Source organism: Alosa pseudoharengus, unplaced genomic scaffold (genome assembly GCF_046254945.1).
Source record: "Alosa pseudoharengus isolate Yale_2024_CS ecotype anadromous, Long Island Sound unplaced genomic scaffold, YU_APseudo_1.1 YU_APseudo_1.1_scf_13, whole genome shotgun sequence".
Lineage (NCBI taxonomy): Eukaryota > Metazoa > Chordata > Actinopteri > Clupeiformes > Clupeidae > Alosa > Alosa pseudoharengus.
Window position 1 is genome coordinate 16,795,437 of NW_027468598.1, and position 24,553 is coordinate 16,819,989.

The 24,553-nt window shown below is 42.2% G+C and overlaps 1 protein-coding gene across 2 annotated transcripts in view; it reads right to left on the reverse strand.

Moving 5' to 3' along the window:
* Positions 1-5,376: 5,376 nt before the first annotated feature.
* Positions 5,377-24,553, reverse strand: part of LOC143121737 (glutamate receptor ionotropic, kainate 1) — a 32,925-nt gene continuing 13,748 nt past the window's right edge. Inside the window, exons 2-16 of one of the 2 annotated variants that reach the window (XM_076282302.1) lie at positions 23,238-23,405; positions 22,284-22,541; positions 20,647-20,828; positions 18,932-18,985; positions 17,902-18,075; positions 17,416-17,559; positions 12,315-12,422; positions 12,056-12,100; positions 10,911-11,024; positions 10,612-10,815; positions 9,866-10,089; positions 8,886-9,004; positions 8,363-8,580; positions 7,018-7,243; positions 5,377-6,484 (exon numbers count right to left, since the gene is read on the reverse strand). In XM_076282302.1, coding sequence (XP_076138417.1) covers positions 6,195-6,484; positions 7,018-7,243; positions 8,363-8,580; positions 8,886-9,004; positions 9,866-10,089; positions 10,612-10,815; positions 10,911-11,024; positions 12,056-12,100; positions 12,315-12,422; positions 17,416-17,559; positions 17,902-18,075; positions 18,932-18,985; positions 20,647-20,828; positions 22,284-22,541; positions 23,238-23,405 — 2,528 coding nt within the window. In that variant the 3' untranslated portion in view covers positions 5,377-6,194. The remainder of the gene's footprint in view (positions 6,485-7,017; positions 7,244-8,362; positions 8,581-8,885; positions 9,005-9,865; positions 10,090-10,611; positions 10,816-10,910; positions 11,025-12,055; positions 12,101-12,314; positions 12,423-17,415; positions 17,560-17,901; positions 18,076-18,931; positions 18,986-20,646; positions 20,829-22,283; positions 22,542-23,237; positions 23,406-24,553) is intronic. The other variant, XM_076282301.1, reaches the window with a different exon arrangement.

Below are 24,553 nucleotides of genomic sequence, written 5' to 3' on the forward strand. Positions count from 1 at the left end.
AAATGCTGTTATCTCACACTTCACGCATCCCTCTTGAGGGCAGAGAATGAGCCTCCCTCTGGGACGGCCCATCTTACTCTCGCCACGTTTGCCCTGCTACTCGGAGATAGCCAGAAGATGTGCCATCATTCCCACCCCTCCCGGCGCCGATTGTATCGCCGCCATCTTCAGCCCCGCCAAATCATAAGCTCTCGTGGGGGAGGAAGGAGGGACTCCATAGGGAGAAAACAACTGCTGTAGGAAAGCCGACAACACACTGGCTGACTGCATCAGACAGGCCAGAGGAAGCGTGGAATCAAACAGTGACTAGTGGGAGAGAGCGAGAGAAAGGAGGAAGTATTCAACTCTCTCTTCCTTTCTCTCTCTCTCTCTCTCCCTCTCTCTCTCTCTCCTTGTTTTCACTCTTTCATGGGCGTGCCTGAAGCCATAGTGAAAGTCAGTGCGAACTGTTAAGCTATCCGTCCAGATTACAGTCGGCACATCAGCATGCAGTTGATTATAGGGGCAATGCATAGAGAAGGGGGCTGGATCCCATTGACAGGATTAGGGGAAGTGCGCCATAATACCATAATCTCCCAGCGCAATAAGAGACAGAGAGAGAGAGAGGAGAGAGAGAGGGAGAGAGAGAGAAAGTGTATGTGAGAGAGAGAGAGAGAGAGGGAGGGAGAGAGATGGTGGCTGTACCGAGGCACAGTGAACAGGGACACAGGCACCACCAGACCGCCCGGAGTCTTGGCTCCGTGTCAGAGGAAATGCGGGCAGAGGAGGCTAAGGCAGACGGAGACGGAGAGCAAATCAGCCCACTGCCACACACACAAACACACACACACACACACACACACACACACACACTTACCTCCGCTGTCCATGGTCCTGAAGTCAGAGGAGTGCAGCTGGGAAACTCAAAGAAACACAATCAAAACAAATCTCATAGTGGGCATCAAAGATGACATTATATATAGATGTTTGAAGAGGAAAGACTCCACTTACTGATTTTAGTTCTTTGAAGACTTCAGTTGGGGGGAGGGGGGGGTGGGGGGCACTGCCCAATCCATAAATCAGAATACTGACACTTTTATTTGCATTTTAAATAGGGCTTTGATGGGGACAGGGGTAACGTTTGACAGTATAGATTGACAGCCTCATAATAATGAAATTAAAAAGCATACACTATTTATATATATACTATACTATTTTGGATTATTGTATAATCAAGCAATATGCCAGCGAGCGAGAGTGGGGTCGGTAAAGGATATACTCATGTTTGTGCTTCAGCCATAGGCACTATTCCAGAGGAAGTGAAGAAATCGCTTCCATTAGAAAATCCAGTCTAAAAATGGTAACTGCATGTAAATTATGAAAGATTCAATATAAACACTGTAGTTCTTATTACAGAGACGGCCAAGTGAGATGGTACATATTCACAGCTAATACTATACACTGGATGTAATGACCAATGGTTGAATGACCCTTGAATTTATCGTAATTTTCCATCTCAAGGCACCAGAAAAAGAGTTTTCTCCTCTTTAATTGCTGGTCATAATTAAAGTGAGCCATGTGGAACCCATTTTCTATCTGTGATTTATGGCAGATTAGGTCAATGCTGACAATATGGCTGGATTCAAAATGCTTTTTTAAACTGTGCTCTTTCTAGTAGCAATGGTGGCCATACAATTGTAGCAGATATTGCAGCTTAATGAAATAGTTTGTGCTACTCACTGTTGGATATTACATTTTCCAAAAAGAACATCTCTACTGTTGATAAGTTATGCATAAGCCACTGATACCTATTTTTATTTATGTTGGTAAACAACCATAATAGCTTAACCATGAAGAATATAGTCCAACTCAAAACTTCCTTTGAATCCTTAGTTCAGGGTAAACACAGTTTTCTAGATATGACATTTAATGACATGATTTAGTTCTCAGAGCAATGCTTCGGACTAAAAACTGGATGGCCTTGACTAGCTGAAATGATTTCTCATTTGTGCTTGTGTAACAGAACTGGTTTCTGAGATGTCTGCAATGTTGGGATGGCAGAGACAGTCCTCCGACTCATAAAAATAGCTTATTGGCAAGAGCCTACTCTCATGAACATGTCACAATAATTTCACACACAAATCAAATATTTGTCTACTAGTCAATAACTTTCTCTCTCTCTGGTATAAAAAATAATAAATAACCTCCATTTGTCCTTCAGTGGAAATGCTGATGCTTAGCCGTTGCTAAACAGATCGAAATCACCCTGGAACTTTGGGGGAAGCTTATGGCAGACACCTCTGATTAATGTGTTTGTGAAACAGGTGCTTCTGCCCAGTGAGAGTTCAGTCCTTGTGGCTCCATTCTCAACCGTTTATTTGACAGTACATCTTCATTTATTTAGCTAGCGCTCTTCACTAAAAACGGATCAGCACTGAAACAAGCCAATTGGCTTTATGACTTTGATTTTGTTTTTTTAGTTGATAAGGCTAGGTCTTCTTATACACATTTATCTGTAAACTAAACATTCATATATTGGGTCCTCAAATCACATCTACTAAATTGAACAGGACAACATGCATGGAGGAAACCAAACCTATTTTTTCCACAGGAAAAATGTGGTAACCGACATACACCAGGGGTAAGCCATAACCACTGCCTGATTTCATGTGTAATGCATAAGAATTACTACAGCAGACTATGACTTGTAGAAATATGTGCCATTTGTTTAAAATGACAGTTTAGCCGATTCTGTGGATCTTCTGTTACCTTGAAAGATCCCCCTCTTTCTCTCCCTGAGTACCCAGAAAAGCAAACCTGTCATAAATTGGGATAAACAGCCAGCTCTCCAGTCCTGTGTGACAACGCCTTGTTTATTCCTCCCTATTCCACTGGAGATTACTCTAAAACAGGCCAGCCACTGCTTAAGAACTACACAAGCAGGCTTATTTAGAAATAAGGCTCCCTCATGACCACACAGAAAAAAAAATAAGTGGGCAGTGTTTTTTTTTCTTTTCTTTTTCATCACATGCTGCTGAGCTGGGTACTGCCGGCTGTCTCTGGCTGCTTTTTTAAATTATTTTAGTGGTGTTATGGATCTGATCCATTTAGTGTGTGGGTGATATGTGAGATAATGAAGGCCACCTACATGAAGATTTCCTCTAAATTACCTTAATTTCTGATGTGTGGATGACCTACAAGTGACTTCAGAGGACATCATAGTATTCTGAGGACAAACATGTACATGCTATTTTATGCTTATTCTCCATTACAGACATTCTTCTGTCCATTTGCTGTCCTTAGCTGGTTTATTGGTTGTAATGGATAGTGAAAGATTTTGTAGATACATGGCTTCTGCACTTGGAGTGGATTGAAAAAAATTACAAATCTTTATTTATTTATTTATCAATGTCTACAGCAACATATTTCCATTTAAAGCAGAATGGAAGAAAAAATGAATTTCCAGATGTATATCTTTTGACGAATTGTCAAATAGCATAGAAAGAGAATGGATACAGAAAATATAACTTCAGCATCATGTCAGTGGAAGTCAAAACACACACACACACACACACACACACACACAGACACACACTCATTCATACAGAGAGAGAGAGAGAGAGAGAGAGAGAGAGAGACACAGAAAAGCACACGCTCACACACACAAGACATGTATAAACAATTCCTAATCTCAGGTATTCTCACTTTTGTATCATATCAAACAAACGGAGCCTCAGACTCTGGGTACCTGTGCTCTGACGGCTCAAGATCTATGCCACAGTTTCTTTCCTAAACACTCTCCGTGGGTGGCAAAACGGGAAGCTGGGAGCTCCATCTCCATCCTTGGTCTTTTTCTTTAACGGGCGCTTTTGACACTTGAGCACCGCACCAAGTTCCTCCATTATGGCTCTAAAAGAGGCACACTGCCAAAGAGACAGAATGGACTCAATGATGATCATGTCAAACAGCAACTGTCACCAGAAGTCACACTGGAATCCTGACACAATCTCACATACATACAGCCAACAACAGTAGTGAGTTTTGACTCCAACTGCATATATATATTTTGCATACACTGAGTAGGTTTCTCATGTACTAAGTGCAGATGGAAGGCACTATACCAGATAGGATAATATTTTATATCAATATTAGTCTTTTGACTTTGACTGAAAATAAAATGTATTTTCTTAAGAGAAATATTCACATTTACGCTGGTGCATTGTCTTAATTAGCTAAATCTTCACTGACTGGGAATGTTGATGTAGAATGGGCTAGGATTTTTTATTTACCTTCACTGTAAATAAACAAAAATCTCACTCTAATGGAAGTAGCACTATTTTTACAAACAGGAGTCAAGCCAATTACAAGGTAGCTACAGATTACCAACACTGTGGGAAGCATTGCTCCATCAGATCTGATATCGATTTGCATGTTATAATTTCTGTTTTGCCTTCATGGATCCAAGACCAGTCTCTCTTTGATGGGGTTTGTCCTTGGGCAGAAGCTCATAATTATATGGAAATTGTAAAACATGCAAAAGAACTGACAGAAACAGAGCACACATTAATTTCAAATGTCAGAGGTTTTACACCACATCTTAGCTCTGGGGATTTGTGTGTGTGTGTGTGTGTGTGTGTGTGTGTGTTGTCAGTTCTGAAAGCTTAACTACAAACCGTCAGTTTCAAATGCCTTTCTAATATTGTTCTACAATGATAACATTATTTGCTGGAGTGCTTCCCATAAGATCTTAGACATTTAATCAAAACAGTATGAATGGAGAGATCACTCCTTCTCTATTTTCGGTTCAGATGCAAAACTCAATGAAGAGGAAAAACAGGGAAGAATTACAATGTGTGATTGAGCTACTGAACTCCTTCACTGGTCCTGTGTTAATTAACAAACACTGAAGCAGTCATCTAATCACAGAGTGCGATTTAAAGAACTTTAGAGAACAAAGAAAAAGCTTATACGCCACTTCTGACAAATGCGCTGATTTTCTGATGCTGCAATAAATCTTCTGAAGTGGACCTGATACCATTCACTGGAGAGTTAACTGAAGCACACAATGTGCTTTTTCTAAAGAGCCATTGAACAGGCTGAAAGAAAATTAACTTGACTTTTTTAAAGATAAGAAGTAGAGAAGATATGTGCAGGGTAAAGGGATTATTCATCGTGCACTGATGCTGTCAGCGATACAACCAAAGCCTAAGGGTTAGTTGTCAAATAGTTCTATCCAATCAAAAAGTGTGTCCTACTGTCAATAGGATCCAGACAGGTGCTTCACGTCACTAATCCGTCCTTGAAAGAAACAAAAGGTTGAGCATGCAGAAAGAATGTGGCTATGACAAACTCATTCCAAAAAATGTATAAAAAAACAGAAAGAGAATCACGCAAAGGTTGGTAATGTTGTCACACAATTTAAGAGTCATTAAGCAACTGATACATAATGGAACTTCAACATGCATTTCATAACTTTCATATAACATAAAATCAGAAAATATGAACATTAACAATGGAAAATTGAATAAAACAAAACGATTCTCTGTCCATGAGTAACTGGCAGTGGATATTGAAAAGAATGTAAATCAAAAAAAATATCTGGAAATGAACTTATATGGAATATTCATACCTGGATATACAAACAATCATAAAATTATCATTCAATAATTGTTTCTTCTTGAAGTCCATGGAGAACATGTACATATATGCACCACAAGTTACCAATAAAATCTCAATTGATAATATTTTGAAGTTAAGAAGAGAATCCAGATGAATTCCATGTGAAATAGACAAAATAAAATGAAATAAAAATACATGAAAAGGCTAAAACAGTCAAGTCCAGTATGCCGTGTCTTAAAAAGTGAGATGTCTCACCATAAATAAGAAAAGAAAGGATAATATCTGTGTAAAGAGAAACATGTCTTCAAGTTTTCTTTCCACTCTAATCGCTACATCAAACATGGACTAATCTACAACATGGTGAACTCCTTGGTGGCAAGTCCAGGCACCAGTCACAACTCAAACCTCAAACCTCAAACCTCCAAAGCGTTTGTTGGATACACGGCCAGCTGATCTGCGTGGGCTGACATCCCAAACTAACGCTGGGCACAAGTTCCCTAACATGATCGTGAAATCGATCGTCGATCAACTGATCAATTCCGCGAGTCGCGTTGTGCACCACGGGGACTCGTGGGGGGGCCACGCCCACTCTCGGGTCAGTACTTGTTGTGCCACTCACACTGGCCAACACTCACCTCCTCCATGTCCAGGTTCTTGCGCGACTTGTAGATGAACTCGCCGATGGCCACGAACACGGAGAGCACGAGGCCCGCGGCCAGCACGATGAAGATGCCGCCGATGTTCTCTACGCCCAAAGCGCTGGCCTCCTTGCTGTCCTCCTCGGGGCAGCCGTTTCCACGCCACCACTTCTCCTTCATCATGTGCAGCTTCCCTTCCTCCTGCAGCTGCAGGATGGCGATGGTCACCTTGTCCCGGTACGGAGAGCCTGGAAGGGTCACAAGTTGAAAGACAAGAAGGAAAGAAAAAAAGAACGAAAGGGGGAAAAAAATAGTAAGAGTGTGTGTTATTATGATGTCATATCAGGCAACCTTGACAGGCAGACAGGTCAAACCGTCATGTTGCTGTCAGTACTCAATCATGTGGTTTTGATGAAGTTTATAAGGGAATACTGTCAAATACTCAAAGACATATTCAAAGATGTCTCCATTGATGCGACAAGAAACATGAAATGTTTCATAACAGGAGTGGCATCTATTATTTAGTAGAAATTTTACTTACTGAAGGAAATGCTTGACTGCTCTCTGTATGCTTTTTAATTTTTTCTACCAAAGGGACTGTTGGATAATGTAATGTAAAGATGTAATGTAATGATTGGAGACCATCATTGGATTGTTGGAGCAGCCATCACTGGCAACGTCATTTTGTGATTGTTATCCTTCACACACACACACACACACACACACACACACACACACACACAAACACACACACATTCATCTCTAAACCACAGCTTCTTACCAATGGGGGTCCCTACTCCGTAGCCCTTGGAGTCGATGAGACCTCCGATCTGTGTGAGGTTGCAGTTCCTCTGGCTGATGTACTCGATGCTGGTGGACTCCATGAGCAGCGCGTAGTCAGTGGTCAGCACTCTCTGGATGCCCTCGCGGTTGTTTTTCACCAGGGCCGTATTCTTCCGGCTACTCATGAACGCCCACATCTTCTCATACGTGGATATCTTCGATTTCTGCCCGGGGGGGATTAGGGGGGGAGGGGGACGGCAGACAGAGAGGGTGAGTATTAGGGAGAAATGAGGAGGTGTGAATGGACTGACACTGTGTGCACTACAAGGCACATGGTGGATGAGATGCATTGTCGGAACTGTCACACTTATGGCATAGCTTATGGCCCCATGTCCCATGAACAAATCCCCGTCTGCCCTCTCTCTCTCTCTCTCTCTCTCTCTCTCTCTCTAACACAAAAATACACAAACAAAAACACACACACATACAGAGAGATAGAGACACACACACACACACACACACACACAGACACACACACACACGCAGGCAGGCAAACACGAATGACAGCTGTGCGCAAATCTCCCCAAGCACTGATTCAATTTGTTCAGTACATTCAATATGGCTCCTGCTTGTCAAGATACACACAGAGTAATCAGCCTTCATGGTTTTCAAGGTGGAGGGACAAAAAATGAAACTCGTCCTATTTTCGTTTTGATGGGACGGTGACGGTGACACATCAAACAGGCAGATGTCTCTCCCGCCCCTCGCCAAATAAATGCCAGCTCCTTCACTAAACCGCATTATCTCCATATTCCTGTCCATCAGTGCGATGGGGACCTTGCAGTGGAGACGCACACAATTGATGCAAGGCTGTAATATCTTAAGATGAATGGCTGAAAATAATCCTTTGTGTAGGCTTGCTTGGCAATATATACGGCCCACACAGTGGAGAGATGGATACAATGAGAGACAGCAGAGTGTGTCTGTATGAGGAGGTGCTTGGATTTCCACACTGAAATAGCCATGAAATCAGGTATCTAGCTCTGCTTAAAAGATGGAAAAATTGGCTCGGAGTAGTGTGCACTCAGGCAAGGAATGTAATGCCTCTGATGTTCATGTTCAAAAGTAGTTGATGTGTTATTAACCAATTACATATCCTTACAGAATATATCTACAGTATGTTAAAACCCCTTCACTATCTATGTTGTACATTTCAATTAAATGTGTCCCCTCCATAATTATCTGCTTCATGTTAGTAGTCGTCGTCCATTGAAGGACAAAATGACTTAGTAGAGACATTATGACACTAGACCGGAAATAAAGGTCAGTCCAAAGACTCCCACCTTGAAGAATGTCATGGTCGAGCCATCTCTTACGGCACCATACTCGATTTTCGTCTGCTTGGCCAAGTCGTCGGCCGAGTCGATGGGCGAGTCCATCCTCTCCACCGTGAGGAAGGCAGCTAAGTTGGCAGTGTAGGAGGAGATAATGATCAGCGTGAAAAACCACCAGATTCCTCCAACGATCCTTGTGGAAAGAGCTTTGGGCATCAGCTCTGATCCTGTGACAATGGCATCAAAAGGAGATGGTCAGATACCACATGGACACAATTATGATGTAGTCCCAGATACAGTAAGGGAGATTCAGACTGGTTTGATTGCTTCACTCTCCCACAAGTCACATTATACTACATTCCTCAAGTTCATTTAACAGTAGGAGTTTTTTTTATTATTACTGTATTATGTTTGGCACATGATGGGCAGTACAGTAAAGTCTAGACAAACATTCAGTCAGTTTAAAAAGTGTGGGACATTTTTCAACGCCTTGAAATCAGAGGAAAACGACGTTGCATAAAGTCCAGGATACCTTGCTGCATCAGAGCTCCCACACCGAACCATACACTGTTGATTAGGGTGAAATTATTCTCCACCACATCTGAGTCAGGGTTGCATGGGTGAGGGTTGTACCACTCGTATGGGGTAAACCTGAAGCCAGAGAGGACACGTCATGACCACAGGAACAGTGTGAGTCTGAAGCTATCTATCTATCTATCTATCTATCTATCTATCTATCTATCTACTGTATCTGTCTATCTATCTATCTATCTATCTATCTATCTATCTATCTATCTACTGTATCTGTCTGTCTGTCTGACTGTCAAGATTTCTAGATTTCGATATATCTAGATCTAGATGTGATGTGATTTTTAGCAACTTATTCAAAGAATAAAATCTGTGTGTGTGTGTGTGTGTGTGTGTGTGTGTGTGTGTGTGTGTGTGTGTGTGTGTGTGTGTGTGTGTGTGTGCGCATGTGTTTGTGTTTGTGTGTATGTGTGTGAGTGCTCCACAGCAATAGCTTGTTGGCTGCCAAAGTGCTATTTGATTCTTCCCTCAGCAGCCTACAGCCTCATATGAGCATCACGGGCCGATCTGCCTGGGATTGTTTCTACCCTTAACTTCAGGGCTCTAATTTCTCCTCTCTGGCATCTAATTCAGCGGAGGAAACATCTTTCTCCAATCAGCACTCGCCTCCCTCTGGCTCTGTACCCTGCCAACAGCTGGTCCGGACATCCTCAAAGCGCTCAGAAACACGAGCCGAGATTAAATTAAATCTCAATCAACTTCCCAGACACTTTTATCTCTGTCAGGCTAAGAATAATTACACCACAATGAACACGTAATTTGCGTACACCTGTTCAGGTTCTGAAAACGTCAGAAACCACAAACAAACAAAATAGCAAAATCATTTTAAGCAGAGTGGGGGGAAAGAGATATTTAAGAAATCATGTGTTTTATGAAAAACAGCAACAACATCAAGAGACCAGGATGGACCTGGATAGTCCTTACCTTGCAATGACAAACAGCACACAGCTAACGCCCAGGCAGGCCAGCAGTACATACATCCAGATGTCGGGGGACAGGGGGTTGAGGAAGGAGAACACCCCCGGGTTGGTGCCATTGGGCTTGTGGTAGAGAATACTAATGCCCAGAGTCATGAAGGGTTTGGAGAAGTCGATGACTTTCTCCCGCACATAGGTGATCGTCAGAGGAGCGACAGCCAGGTCTGCCACCTAGGATAAGCCAGGACTTGGTTAATACAGTACAGTAATAGGTTTATTTAACCATTTAGTTATTATTCCAGCACAGGGATTATTACTGTAATTAGGCTAAAGATGAGCTGTACACATAGGCTTCAGAAGACTAATTACTCAGGAATACAAATTTCATTCTGGTTCAGTGAACTATTTGGAGTGTTACGGTGATGCCACAGTGGACGTTCTGTCTGAGATGAAGCCTGGAACCCTGGAGGGGTCATTGCAAGATAAGTTTTGGTAAATATTCAGAATATAGATCAGATATATCAGATATAAATCGTGCGCACGTTTTACTTCCTTTATGCTTATCATTGTTAATATTATTCAAAATATGAGATTAATTAATTAATTTTGTTTAATCGTTTGACAGCCCTACTCAGATCCAATCTATTTGAATTTCATCTGGCTTGCCACTCATTGGTAATGCCTCTAACCCAATCATAATGCAAAAGGAGCACTTCTAGACCACACAAGTCACATGGTTGTATCTCTACTCACGTGGTCTATGAGCTCTCTGACCATGCCGTTCCACTCCCCTTTGTCATTCTGCGCTCCGTACTTGCCATCGGACACTAGTTTCACCTCATATGAGAAACCCAGAATGTTGGACAACTCCTTCAACAGGTCCAGACAGTAGCCCTCAAAACGGTCATTTCCATACAACGGCTTGTCAGACTTCTTGTGCATCACATAGGGATTTTCCTGTGAAAGGCAATTTCATTGAATAATTTCATAGTTATATTCATCATGACATATCAGCATATCTTAGACATTTTTCTCCCATTATTAAATCTTACCAGAATTGTTGTGACTACGAGTGTCCGATTTGCCATTGAGTCTGTGACATTTGTTGACTTGTCTTTGTTGCTGTCAGTCAAATTAAGGCCTGTGTTGGAGTTCCATACGCCAATCTGTGAAGATGTCATCAAACAAAGTTACATAAATAACACAAACACTCTTTGACACTAATTAAATGAGCAATGGGTCTATTGTCATATTCAGTTATTTTGATAAATTGATATAATGAAACGCAATAAAGATTTAAACACAAAAGAAATAAGTGATAAAGGGATAACCAAACATGGAATTGTTCTGGGGATTAGGAAGAGAGAAATGATGCAATCTATTGTGTGCATAATGAATTTTTATTATAACACTACATCAAAGTGAAAGAAAACCTGAGAACATTCCAGAAAATAAATCAGGAAGCAGTTCCTTCCACTGTGAGAATTTGAAGTGATCACCAAACTACTTGTGTGAATACATTGAGCTCTTCTGCCAGGACAGCTTATTTTGTCAGTTACAGACATGATCTATGCTGTCCTTTATTTAACTCCCGTCACGATGTGCAGTGATGCTCACACAGAGGGGCTCCATAATGAACTCCACTTGCTCACTCACTCACTCACTCACTCACTCACATACACGCTCATATGCACGCACGCAGGAGAGATCCCTCTCAGTGACAGGCGACTGTGCAGGCACAGACAGCCAGCGAGGGAGGAGGACAGCGAAATGAACCCCAGTAATTGCCCATATGACACTGTCAGCGCGAGTGCCTTTCTCTGACAGGAAGAGGGAAGAGCGAAGAGTGTCATTTGCTACGGAACGTCACCTTTGCTTAGCCGTGGCCGTCATTACACCATCGCCTGAGTCGGGCGAGAGGGGGGGGGGGGGGGGTGATAGGCTTACACTGTTGTGCGACTGCTGATTAACATGGTAATAAACCTGTGTTTTATTAAGCGGCGGACGGCTACACCGAGGGCGACTGTTTGAGCCGTTACTCTCTGCTGATCTGCTGACTAAACGCTGATGCGATGTGGGAGTGAAGAGGCAGGGGCAGTCCAGGGGGACCGTTTGGTGGCAGGGAGGTGACATTCCTGGGCAATGGGGAGTAGGAAACACCAAACCACAGTGGGACCAGGGCCAATGTAATACAAACCTTCTTCCACACTTTATTTAGTCGGCTAGTGCCCTCTATAAACGTCTTTTAGGGAGAAAGAAAAACACATTTAAAAAAAAAAAGACATGCATTAAAACACTGTAAGACATGCATTAAAACACTGTAAGACATACATTAAAACACTGTAAGACATGCATTAAAACTGTATGCACCATGATATGGAAGCACACTAATCATGTCATCTGGAGTTGTGCTGATTTCTGATAAGAGGTAATAAACCGAGGGAAGCTGAGCTCACCTTCTCCATGCCATCCTCCTTCAGGCTGATGACGTCCAGGTCAAAATCCTTCCTCAACCCATCCGTCTTGTTTATTATGATTTGCCCCGTCAAGCCGCCCCATTGCACCTAGAGGGAGGGAGGGACAAATGAGAAGTCATTCCCTCCGTTTAGCTAAAGTTTGGTTTGGTAAACCTGCGTCACGTCACACTGATGCACATATGCATTCACATACACACAAAGACTGATGCTTCCTCACACACACACACACACACACACACACACACACACACACACACACAGACACACATAGACACACACAATTTCTCTATGAGAATCTCTGACAACTGAGAGAGAGAGAGAGAGAGAGAGAGAGAGAGAGACATAAAACTTTGCTCTGATGGAGATGGAGCCAACCACATCATAGGGACGCAGATCTAAAAGAGGTGTAGTTTATGAGCCCTGTTTGGCTTGGAGGTTCTATGGGCTGGAATGACGAGGCGCTCTTAAGAGCCAGCCAAACTCTATAACTCTGGCCAAGGGGCACTTCTGTCCATTTGACAGTCATAGAGTGTGCCTTTCAGAGAAAAGGGTCTATTTAAGGCACTTTAAAAACAGTGATTCTAATACTGCAAAAGGATACTCAGCATTTCGTACAAGCAGTGTGATGACAAATAGGCATAGTGATTTTTGGCCACTTAAGAGAAGAGGATTAATGATCATTAAGGATCAAGGTAAAACCTGAAAGAAAACCTGTAAATGGCAAAACTTTAGAGCAGACAGTCTCTCTTAAGTTTTTAATTCACTTAATTTAGTTTACTTGTGAATGTGAAATGTGAAAGTAGGACTTCAGGTAACAACAGCAGTGATATGTTGCCCTAATGTGCTGGGAAGAAATAACACGATCCTCCCATTAGTTTCAATCTTTTCCGTTAATGACCCCTTTAGTGAGGAGTAGTGAGTAGTGATATTGAACCTCAGGCTTTATGAAGAGCTGTTTCCTAAGACAAAAAAGAAAAAAGAAAAAAACACTTTCTTGCTGCAGGGGTAATTGAAGAAGCTTTCCTTTTAGGTATTCTAGGGTTCCATCAGTCTGAATTTTAAATCCCCCTTCAGGACATAATGAATAAAAAGGCTTTTACAAACATCAGTAATCTCTGCTTTAGCCAGAGGCGCTATGGATATGTGAGCAATCACTATGTAATGGCTCTGTGCTTTCAGCTTATTCACACCTAATACGCATATTAAAATGACACATCTGCAAAATTTTAAGGCATATAAAAGGCAATGGAAGCACTTCAGTAACTTCTCAATAGCCTTGTTGATATAGAATCAAATATGGGACATTGAAGAATACACTAAAGCTCTTCACACCTGGGAACGTTTTGCTCTCTCCCAGAGAAACACCCTCTAATTTTCTAGTATCTCCAATAGGAATGAACTTCGAGAGGCCTTCTTCAGATAAAGCCAAGGGGAAATGAAAGTGTTTGGCAGACCCTTAAGACCTCTGTCGGTGGAGGGTTTGATTACTATTCCAGATAGCGGCTGACTCCTTAAGGAGTCCGGCAGCTCAGAGCCACATCCGGACCACCCCTGAGCTTGATCGGGGCCAGGTCCGTCTATGACTCCCGTCGGGAGGGTGAGTGTTACAAAATCCAACCAACAATTTCAGTCAAATTGGATAACATAACATAAAAGGCTGATAACAAGTTTTGTGGAGAAATTCATTATATTTTAATGTTTTCCTTTGTTCCACTAAGTTCACGAACGTGATAGCAAATAGCAAAAATCCTGTTAAAGGAACCGTATGTAAGAAATGTATTTCAATTAATAATAAAATGGTCCTGATATGTCACTAGACATTAAGAAATAATGTTCATTTCAAATACTTATGTCACTGACAACAGTAGTCTGGCCAGGATATTGTCATTTAAAAAGTGAAGTTGCAGCCCTCAACTGATGTCCACCTATCTACTAATCACAAAGTCAGCAGTGTTTCGGCATCTGGGTTGGCAACCTCGAGTCGGGGTGGGGGGGGGGGATGTTTTTGTAATTAAAAGTGATTGCAGTACCAGTTTTGGCCACAATCTTACATATGGTTCCTTTAACAAACAGAAAAACCAAGGTGGTTACAAAAGGATGAAAAGGAAACACAAAGGCCTCACGCTTACTTGCTGGGTTGTTATCAGCTTGCCTGACTCCCGTGCCCGACGCACAGTTTGCAGAACAGGCAAATCAAGAAGTGAGTCTTCCGGGTCAACTAAATAACTACTCTCTACTGAACCTAAACTAAAAACGTGCAGAAAGTAACCACTAAGTAAAACAAAAATAGAAATATTAACAAAGTTAAAGTTAAGTAGTTGTTTTATTATGTTTTATTAATATTTAAGTTAGTAACAAAAAGAAGGTGCGAGTGTGTCAGCGCCTGTCTACACCGAGAAGCAAGAGAGAGACTCAATCTTCCACCTACAGGAAGCAACAGGAGACAGTGCAGGGTAGGAGCAAGGCAAACGGCAAAAACATTAGTGCAATCATAAAACAAAGGCAGCACTAACCCAGCACCATGTAACAATGAGTCAGTCGGTCAGTCAGTCATGGTGGTCAGCCCCATGCGAGGCCATGTGTGGGTGGTGGACGTGCACGGCCGCTGCTTTGATGAGGGATCACACGTGGCTCCGCTCCGGGACCGCTTGGCCTTTGCGGGAGATTTACTCATCATTACATTTCCCACGGCAAATCCCCACTCAATCCTATCCACCCCAACAGCCAAGCATCTGACGATGGAGGGGTCATCTCATGCGAGACACCGCGGGCGCAAATTATCCAGCATCTGCTTTAGGGGCTCGTACAAGACGCAACAACACCCAGCGGAGCCGTCAGCTCAGAGGACAACGAGACGACGCAGTTGCAAATGTTACCTTTCACTCCAGACACATCCCCGTAAATGTCACACTGATTACATTATAGTTCAATTGAGCGGTGTTCTGTGTATGTCTCTCACTGAAGGACCTCTTGCTCTTTAAATAATGAACAATGACATACATATTATCTGTTTTTTTTTTTTTTTAAAGGATGCTGTTAGCCACATTCTAAATATCAACACAGTGAAATACTAAGGACTGCCTTGCTCAACGCACTAAGATTAAACAAGAACAGTAACAGCAGAGAGTCTTAGGTTACTTGGTGTTTTAAGCCCCCAACGTCGTCTTCCAGGAAGCTGCATGGAAGGCACTAGGGTTAGGCAAGGGTTAGGGTTAAGGTAAGGGTTAGGTGCCTTGAAGTCGACGGTCGCAGTATTGCATTGAAGTCGATGGTGGGGGCTTAAAACACCATCCAGCAAGTCTTAGGAACAAAGAGCCGTCTCCGTTGATCTGAAAGCATCAATACTGCCATGTAATGAATACCGTGAGCTTTTCTGCTGCCTCAAACTTTACAAAATGTTCTGCGCTGTAGCAGAGACCCAAGAAAAGTCCCAGTGCTCTGATTCTGTCACTCACCCACACTTTGTTTACTTTTCTGTCTAATCTAGGGAGGACATCCCTACAACGTTACCTCCCACTGCTATATCTCTGAAGTGATTACAATATGGCTGTCTAATGCATTCCTTTTCTAGTGTCCTATCAACAAATCCTATTAGCACAATCCCCGCCACTGCTTTGCAATTGTTTGCTACTGTCACAGCTTTCAAACATTGCTTTGAAATTTACAACAGTAACTCACATGTTTCAGTATCACTGCACAACCATGGAAAGGTGACCATTTTCTCATTGCAATATGATTTTTTTGTTGTTGTCGTTTTTGTCATATGTACAGTACCTCCTAATCCACACTCTAGTACTAATGAAGCCATGATTATTCCTTCTCACAATGACTGTCAATTACTGTCTATCTCTGGTCTCTCTGTATGCTGGTCTAGCTTTTCATTTCAAAGGTCCACTTGCACTATTTGTGTGTAATTAGCTCTGTGCCACTAATTAAAGCATACAGAGTGAGTCACACACATCAGCAGCTTTTTAATAATTGAATGGAAGTAATTACATTGGCTAAAATCAGTCGCATGCCCCATGTTGATTTCCGATGTGTGTGTGAATGTCTTTGCATGTGTGTGTGTGTGTGTGTGTGTGTGTGTGTGTGTGTCTGTGTGTGTGTGTGTGTGTGTCTGTGTGTGTGTGTGTGTGTGTGTATGTGTGTGTGTGTGTGTGTGTGTGTTCCTTAAATTAACTTCCATCTTGTCATGTATCGTAGTAATGTAGTGTGCTCAGTGCTACAGTAAGTGCTTACAGTAGTAGTGTGAATCAATGATGACTGCTCAAACACAATCTTCATCTTCAGACCTCATAAGCATGCAGCCAGGATGTGTCTCTGACCTATGAGGTGATGACTGAGATATTGATTATCCAGTGAGGCTGTTCTAACTGTTCATACATTTATCAGATAACATTCTTCAGGTAATCAATAACTTGCTGGTGTCAAATGTAAAATGATCAAATTGAAAATTGCAACCTTGGCCAAGTGATCTTATGTGATGGATATACCAAACAATGTAGACCATAAATAGACACATGAATGAGAATTTGAATAGACATTTGTCATTTGACAAATGACTGTAATATTCACAGTTACAACATACTTCATACTTCAAGTCATGAAAGGTTTGAAAATTGCTTTCTCTAGCAGGTAAAGTAATAAACATTCTTGCTCACTGTGTCCCAAAACTACAGCAGAAGCTCGGGACAGAACTGACAGCAGAAATTAGGCACATGATTGACAGCAGAGGTTAGGCACATAACTGAGTGCTGAAGAAGGCAAACAAAATGCCACCCTACAAATTGCAGTGCATATTATTAGCCAGCGAAACAATGCAAACAGAAATGCCACGTTTGAATGGTGCAAGTCCTATTTGCATACACTGAAGCAAACAAACCAAACCTGATTATTATTTTCCCCACCAGCAGCACTTTAGTATAACATTTGCGCAAGATTTTCACTGCTTTAAGTCTGCATCTATAATCATCTTTCTCCACAAACTGAATCAGATGGAGAGAATAATTGTCATCTCTCTAAATATAACACAAATATTGACTCATAAATACGGTACAAACAATGGTGGCAAGTACTGCACCTCTTTGAACATGTTGATGAACCGTGAGCCGAAGCGCCAGGGCTTGTGCCGGTGGCACTGTAGGGAGCTGACCGTGATCTGAGAGGCTCGCTGGGACGCTGCCGCCACCATGTACACAGCATCGTACATCAGGGCTGCCTCCGTCTGCAAACACATTAACCCAGCTCAGTACAGTACTGGTTACTAATCATTGATTTAGGCCTACATGTACTGTATGCATACAGGTAAGTATGCATGCATGTATGTACTGTATATAGGTAGTATGTTTGTACATATGCATGTATATATGCATGTATGTATGCATGCATACAGTATACTGAATACACATAGGTTGTCTGTGAAGTCAAATCTCTATATTTTTGCTTTTTCATATCTCTATTTTCATATCTTCATATCTCTATATTTTTGCTTTTTCTGTTCTGATAGATATCTCTCTGTGACTCGGGTGTTCTCAGGTGGCCTGACCGAGTCCAAAAGACGCCTCACCGTCATCATGGCATCCAGCAGCCCTGTCTCGGGTTTGGGAGGAGCCTGCAGGCGCTCCATGGACCACTTGTCCACCACAGCGGCCACCTGAGGGCTGTCGATGTTGAGGAGCCGGAAGCCTGTCATGTTGACGCCACTGTAGCGGTACGGCTCCAAGTCCAGGGCAAAGAGGTCCTGGGAGGGACAGCCAGACACAGATGGCACAGAGGCAGAGACACAGATGTCAGAGGTACATATTGTACAATATCTACATACATACAGTACACACACACACACACACACACACACACACATATACATACAGTACATACGTACATACATACATACACACATACATACATACATACATACATACATACATACATTAATATCTAACATTAATATATATATCACACACACACACACACACACACACACACACACACACACACACACACACACACACACACACACACACATATATATACAGTACATACATACATACATACATACATTAATATCTAACATTAATATATATATATATCAAACACACACACACACACACACACACACACACACATATATATACATACAGTACATACATACATACATACATACATACATACATACATACATTAATATCTAACATTAATATATATATATCACACACACACACACACACACACACACACACACATATATACATACAGTACATACATACATACATACATACATACATACATTAATATCTAACATTAATATATATATCACACACACACACACACACACACACACACATACATACATACATACATACATACATACAGTACAATTCCTAAAACAAGTGCAAACCTCAGATATGAATTGTATCTTATACAGAAGACAAATTATGTTGGAGTTAAATATCCCCGAACACTTGTCACTGCTAAGATACAAATGGCTACATTTGGGTTTATTTAATATCAGGACTAAAGGTGTCCTCACAGTCACAGTCAAATGGCAATGACATTTTCAAAGGGCATTCCACCTGCTGGTAATCTATACCACCCACCAGAGAGGTGAAGAAGAAGTGGTAATACTCAGTCATCATTCCCATGGACAGCAGCTGTCAGAAAGAGAAAACATGCCAATGATTTCAGCCCCTCTCTTTCCACTTCCACCACCAACACAATACAGCCCTATACACATTTGACACCAGTAACATATTGCATTTTGTTGATAACAATATCACACTGATATGTGCTGCACCATACAAAATGGCAACATTAATATTTACAACAACAATACAGGCTTGTCAGAGTGACATAGGTGAGATAAGAAATTCCATTCAGTTCAGTTTTTATTTGTCATTGTTACAGGATAACGAAATGTTGTTAGAGCAAAAACAGACAGGCATATAGTTTTAAGTTGTTCACCCATTTGCCTTATATCAATTTACATCCCCATGAATCACGCATTACTTTGTACCTAATTTAACTCCCCATAAATACCCATAGAAAACCCCATAAAGTGCTATGTCCAGTAAAGTGCTTGGTGCAATAATTAATAAATCTAATAGAGGTAGGGTTGTTGGAGTGTTTTTACAGCAATGAAAAGTCCAGGTCACAGGTATTGGGGATGTATGAACAGAGACATTATGTCACAGAGGGATGTCCGATGGGGAGTGGGTGGGTAGACTGTCCATTTAGCAGCCTGACTGCATGGGGGTATAGACTGTTGGCGAGCCTGCTGGTTTTGGCCCTGATGGACCTATATCTTCTCCCAGAGGGCAGTGGTTGGAAGAGGTGGTGTGCTGGATGTAAATGGATTGCTCTAAGAATCGGCACTGCCACAACACCCTAGCAACTAATGGCAATGAGTCGGCACAAACAGCTGCATAAGAATGTAAGCTATGAGGCCCGTTTCAGACATATGCACATGTTGTAGGGGTGGCTGGCCCTAGGTGTCAACTGAACTGCAGTTTGTTCTGTGTTATCAGTATGAGAGGAAAGCTTGTCGCTGCCCTGCGGCACATCTTGGCCATGGCTTAGAGTCTTCCAACAGTGTGCCATTAGCCTTTCTAAACGTCCTGCTGTTTTCTCTGTTTGTGCGCTGTAATCTGCTGTGAGATCAAAGCGTAGGGAGTGTCTTTTCATTCACATGGGGCATTGGATTTTCTGCAGGAAATTACGTCTATTAATCCACACGCCCTCTACACGAAAACTGACCCTGCGGCTGAGACAATATAAAGTACACTTTGCTTAAGTACAGAGGGAAAACCATAGGTGTGGTGTGGATTGCATTCCCAGGGGGCCAATTACGTGATTACAGAAATATGACCATATGATTATTTGGTAAAGAAAATAACAACAATTATAGCAAATTCCCCCAAGTGGAATATAATGGTCTTTTAAATATTTAAAGAACCCGAAAGAACCCACTTTTTTAGGAAATATATTTAAAGTTTTTTTTTTTTCCTGTTGAGTAGTTACTCTTCTTTAAAGCTTTCCTGGAGAGATGAAAAGGTAGGCACCTTTGTGTGAACTTTCTGACTTTCTCACAGTTCTAGGACATGATCAAGCCTGGAGGCATTTTTTGTTCACTACAGATACCCACACAACTTAATTGAAAACACTTACTAAAACAGTTCCTGACAAATCGGTTTAACCTCCACTACAGTGCGAAGGACACACAGTGGAGTGGAAAAGGGGTGTGTGTGTCTGCGTTTGTGTGTGTGTGTGTGTGTGTGTGTGTGTGTGTGTGTGTGTGTGTGTGTGTGTGTGGTACCTGCTTGAGGACATATGCAGATGTTTGATAAGAGCAGTCGAAGATGACGTAAAACTCCTTCCCTTTCTTCATCTCCTTGAGTAGCGGCCTCGCGTCCTTATTTCCAGCTGGGAGCTGACGGATTTTGATCTTGATGCTGTATCTGGACGGGGCTTTGATCAACTCTTGCAGACGAATTAACCCTTGAGAGAGCAAATGAGGGACAATGCGTGTGGTTAGCGGGAGAGAAAAGAGCTGATCTTCTTTTCGATGACTCGAGTAAACGTGAGGTCGAAGATTTGAGATTACATGTGAATCACGTTGCTGCCCGCAAATTACAGTGGGCAGTGTGATTAGAGTGTTCTGGAGTGTAATTTTCAGTGTAGACGTCACTTGTGGAATATATGAGAAGACAGCACCAATACCACAAATACGGAGGCCATTTTCGTTCCATTTTCACAGAACATAATCACTGTGATTTTGATTGGTGATATTGTTTACCACGTTTTCCATACACAAAGAAATAATCATATTTGCATGAGCCAGTGTGAAAATGTGTTTATGTGGGAGTTAATGAAAATAAATATGGTGCACATGAATCAATGCTAAAGCTGTCAGATAGTGGAATAGTACATTTGTAGGAGAGAGATGGGAGCCTCATTAAATGTGTGATTCTGGTAGACCTTTGGTGTTGCAGCTCTGACCTCTTCCCTGCTGAGAAGGGGAAGTTAGCAGTCACCTAACGATGACAATTTGGTGAGAACTATTTTCTTGGAATTCTATCCAGAATAAACACTCCCTGCTTTCTATGACCCTATTTAATCAGCAATTATATTTCACTTGGCAAATATCAACTTATTATTATTGTTACTATTATTATTATTATCATTATCATTATTATCATTATTAAAAAAACAGAGATTACACGGCTGTTTATCAAATTATGGAGTGTCCCTAATTGAGCGCCATTCTTTCTCATTCATTTTTCCATCCACCAAGACAGTCTACCAAATGTTTAATAAATATGGGTTGTCCAGGAAAATCTCCTGTTTGCACACACGAGAGACACACATTTAAGGCATCCTGATTCTGCCCATCAGCCTGAGTTAAGCCCGCTCTCAGCACTGACATTTGGAGATCCTGGGAAAAGCCCCATAAGGGATCCTGCCATGCCAGGGCCAGAGCTATGATAAATTATGATGCTCAACCTGGGCCCGCTCCTGCTTGTCGATAAACAGCAAATCTGAAGCACACAACACATTTGCAAGATCGATGTGCTTGGCACACAAGCAATGATAAATGTGCCCTTTTATCAAAGCCAATAAAAACATGGAGCCAACACAGCGAGGGAGCACAGCGAGCTCCACATTCATCCTGTCCTCGCCGAAGACACCAAAGGCACAGCGCATCATCTCACAGGGAATAGATACTGCACTTTTGGATCGTACAGTTGATTTCAATGTGTTGTGCCACTCTAAGGACACTGTGAGCTGAACAGTAGATACAGCACAGATATGGTGTCACATTCATCCTTTACTGTAGTCTCCCTTAAGCAGTTTGGCAAACCGATCCCTACAGATACAGGCTACCATGCTGTGCTAGGCCTAGCCTATACTGACCATCTACATTCTACACATGGTTGTTTACATTCAACCCACCGGTTGCATCCTCATAGACAACGGTGACCTGCTTCCACTTGTAATACTGCACGATGTCCAGCACCGCCCGGCTGATGGAGGCGTAGTCGGGGTAGAGGTTGATGTAGAAGCTGTCCTTGTTGTCCACGGACGGGTGCTTCCAGCGGGTCTGGATGTGGGGCACCTCCAGTGCATTACAGATGGACTGGACGGCACTGACCGAGGAGCTGTGAGACGGGCCGAACACGGCTGCCACGCCCAGAGCCAGCTGATCACAGGCTGGAGGAGAGAGAGGAGAGAGGAGAGAAAGAGAAGAGAGGAGAGAAAGAGAGAAGAGAGGAGAGAACGGAAAGAGGACAGAGTGAAGAGAGGAAAGAGAAGAGAGAGGAGAGAGAGAGAAGAGAGGAAAGTGGAGAGGAGAGAAGAGAGAAGAGAAAGGAGAGAAGAGAGAGGAGAGAGGAGAGAGGAGAAGAGAGAGGAGAGAGGAGAAGTGATGGAGCAGATTTTAAGAGAGCGAAGGAGTGAACAAAAGGCAATCGACGGAGAACAATGAAAGGAGATAGAGAAAGAAAAAATCAGAGGATAGAGAGAATGCATAGAAGTAATAGAGGAGAAAGGATGAGTGGACAGAGATAGGAATGCAAAGCGTAAGGGACACCATGCTGACATCCCCCTGAGGGCAGCCCATTCTCAGTGCTTGAAAATGAGAAAATAACAATGAGATAAATAGCTGAGGCTTTCAGAAGGCTCTTCATTAAAGGAGAGTGTACAAGGCCAGGCACTTCATTAAGGATGGGAGAGAGCCTTAATTCAATTAGTCTCATTTCTAGATTACACTCACTCAGACACTTAAACAGACCTGATGTAGTGGGGACACAGAGGAGGCAGGTGTCTGTCTTAGAGTATGTTGATTTTGGACAATGTAATGGCATTAGTGAATCAGCAGGAAGGTGAAATAAGAAAACATAGTCTTACCTCTTCTAGAGGCCTCAAAGCTGTCAAACAGGTTTATTCTCTGGATGTCGTAGGTCAAAGTGGTGTTCGGCATTAAGGTCCTGTTTCTGTTTATGTTGGTCACAGCAAATTTGAAGGCCAGTTCTTCAACGCTTATAGGCTCATTCTCAAGGGTCTCAAATATACCCCCTGTGGGTAAAGAAACAAAATAGATATCCATATATGGAAGGGGGGGTGCACATTCATTTGATTGCCTCATTGGCCAACTGTCCTGAGATACTTGAGGTGCATCAAGTTGTTGTATATATACATTCATGTCTGAACATACTGTCATTTCATGGGTGTATTATGTGACCAAAAGGTACACACAATTTGCAACCCTCCTTCTCGAGCTATAACGCACATGCAGTGCATGTATCATAGAAAACAGACAATAGGAAGACAAACATAAACAATCCAGCCTGCCCAGCCTCACAGAGCTATTATGACATGCTGCCCGCTATAAACGACCAGATGCAGAGTGGATTTTGATATGGCTCTTCCCTTGTCTGCCTTGACCTCTAATCTATAATCCAGCCTGCTGTGAACAACAGTTGTCATTAACATACAGTATGGCCAACCACATGCGCCCTCCAAGCTGAACTGTAACACACACGGAGCACCAGCTACAGATGACTTGCTTCAGATGCATGAAGGAGGAATATTGCTATGAGGAATATCAGCACAGCTGTAATCTGGTTATTAGGACAAGGCCATAGGTCAAATATAATCTGTAAAACTGACCGCAGATGCCACAAGATAGCACATACACAGACTATAGGTTAGCGATGCAGAGTAGAGAAAAGTGTTGTTTTACTAAACTTCAGTGTTCACAGTAACTGAATGCCTATTGTTCAACAACATTACTACAGGAACTAGCTGTTGTATGTATGAGGTTAAGAATGAGAGGCACAACCAATGTTCATACAACTGGGCTTTACAAAACAAACAATTAAACTAAACAACAACTTCTAGTCAGCCACTGCAGAGTTGTGTAGCCACTATCCCAGTGTTGCACATGTATTTGTTGAAAAATCTCCAGCATTCGACACAGATGTCTAATTTTGCAAAGCTCCAATTACCAACGAGATTAACATGCAAAATTCCTCCAAAGCTGTATCATCCTGATACAAAACAGAATGTTGCCCACACAGTGCACAAAACACTCCCCTCCCCTCCCATCCCCTCCTCTCACACCAAACACCACATATGCACAGACAAAGACACAGACAAATACACACACCGGCATACACACACACACACACACACACACACACACACACACTCTCTCTCTCTCT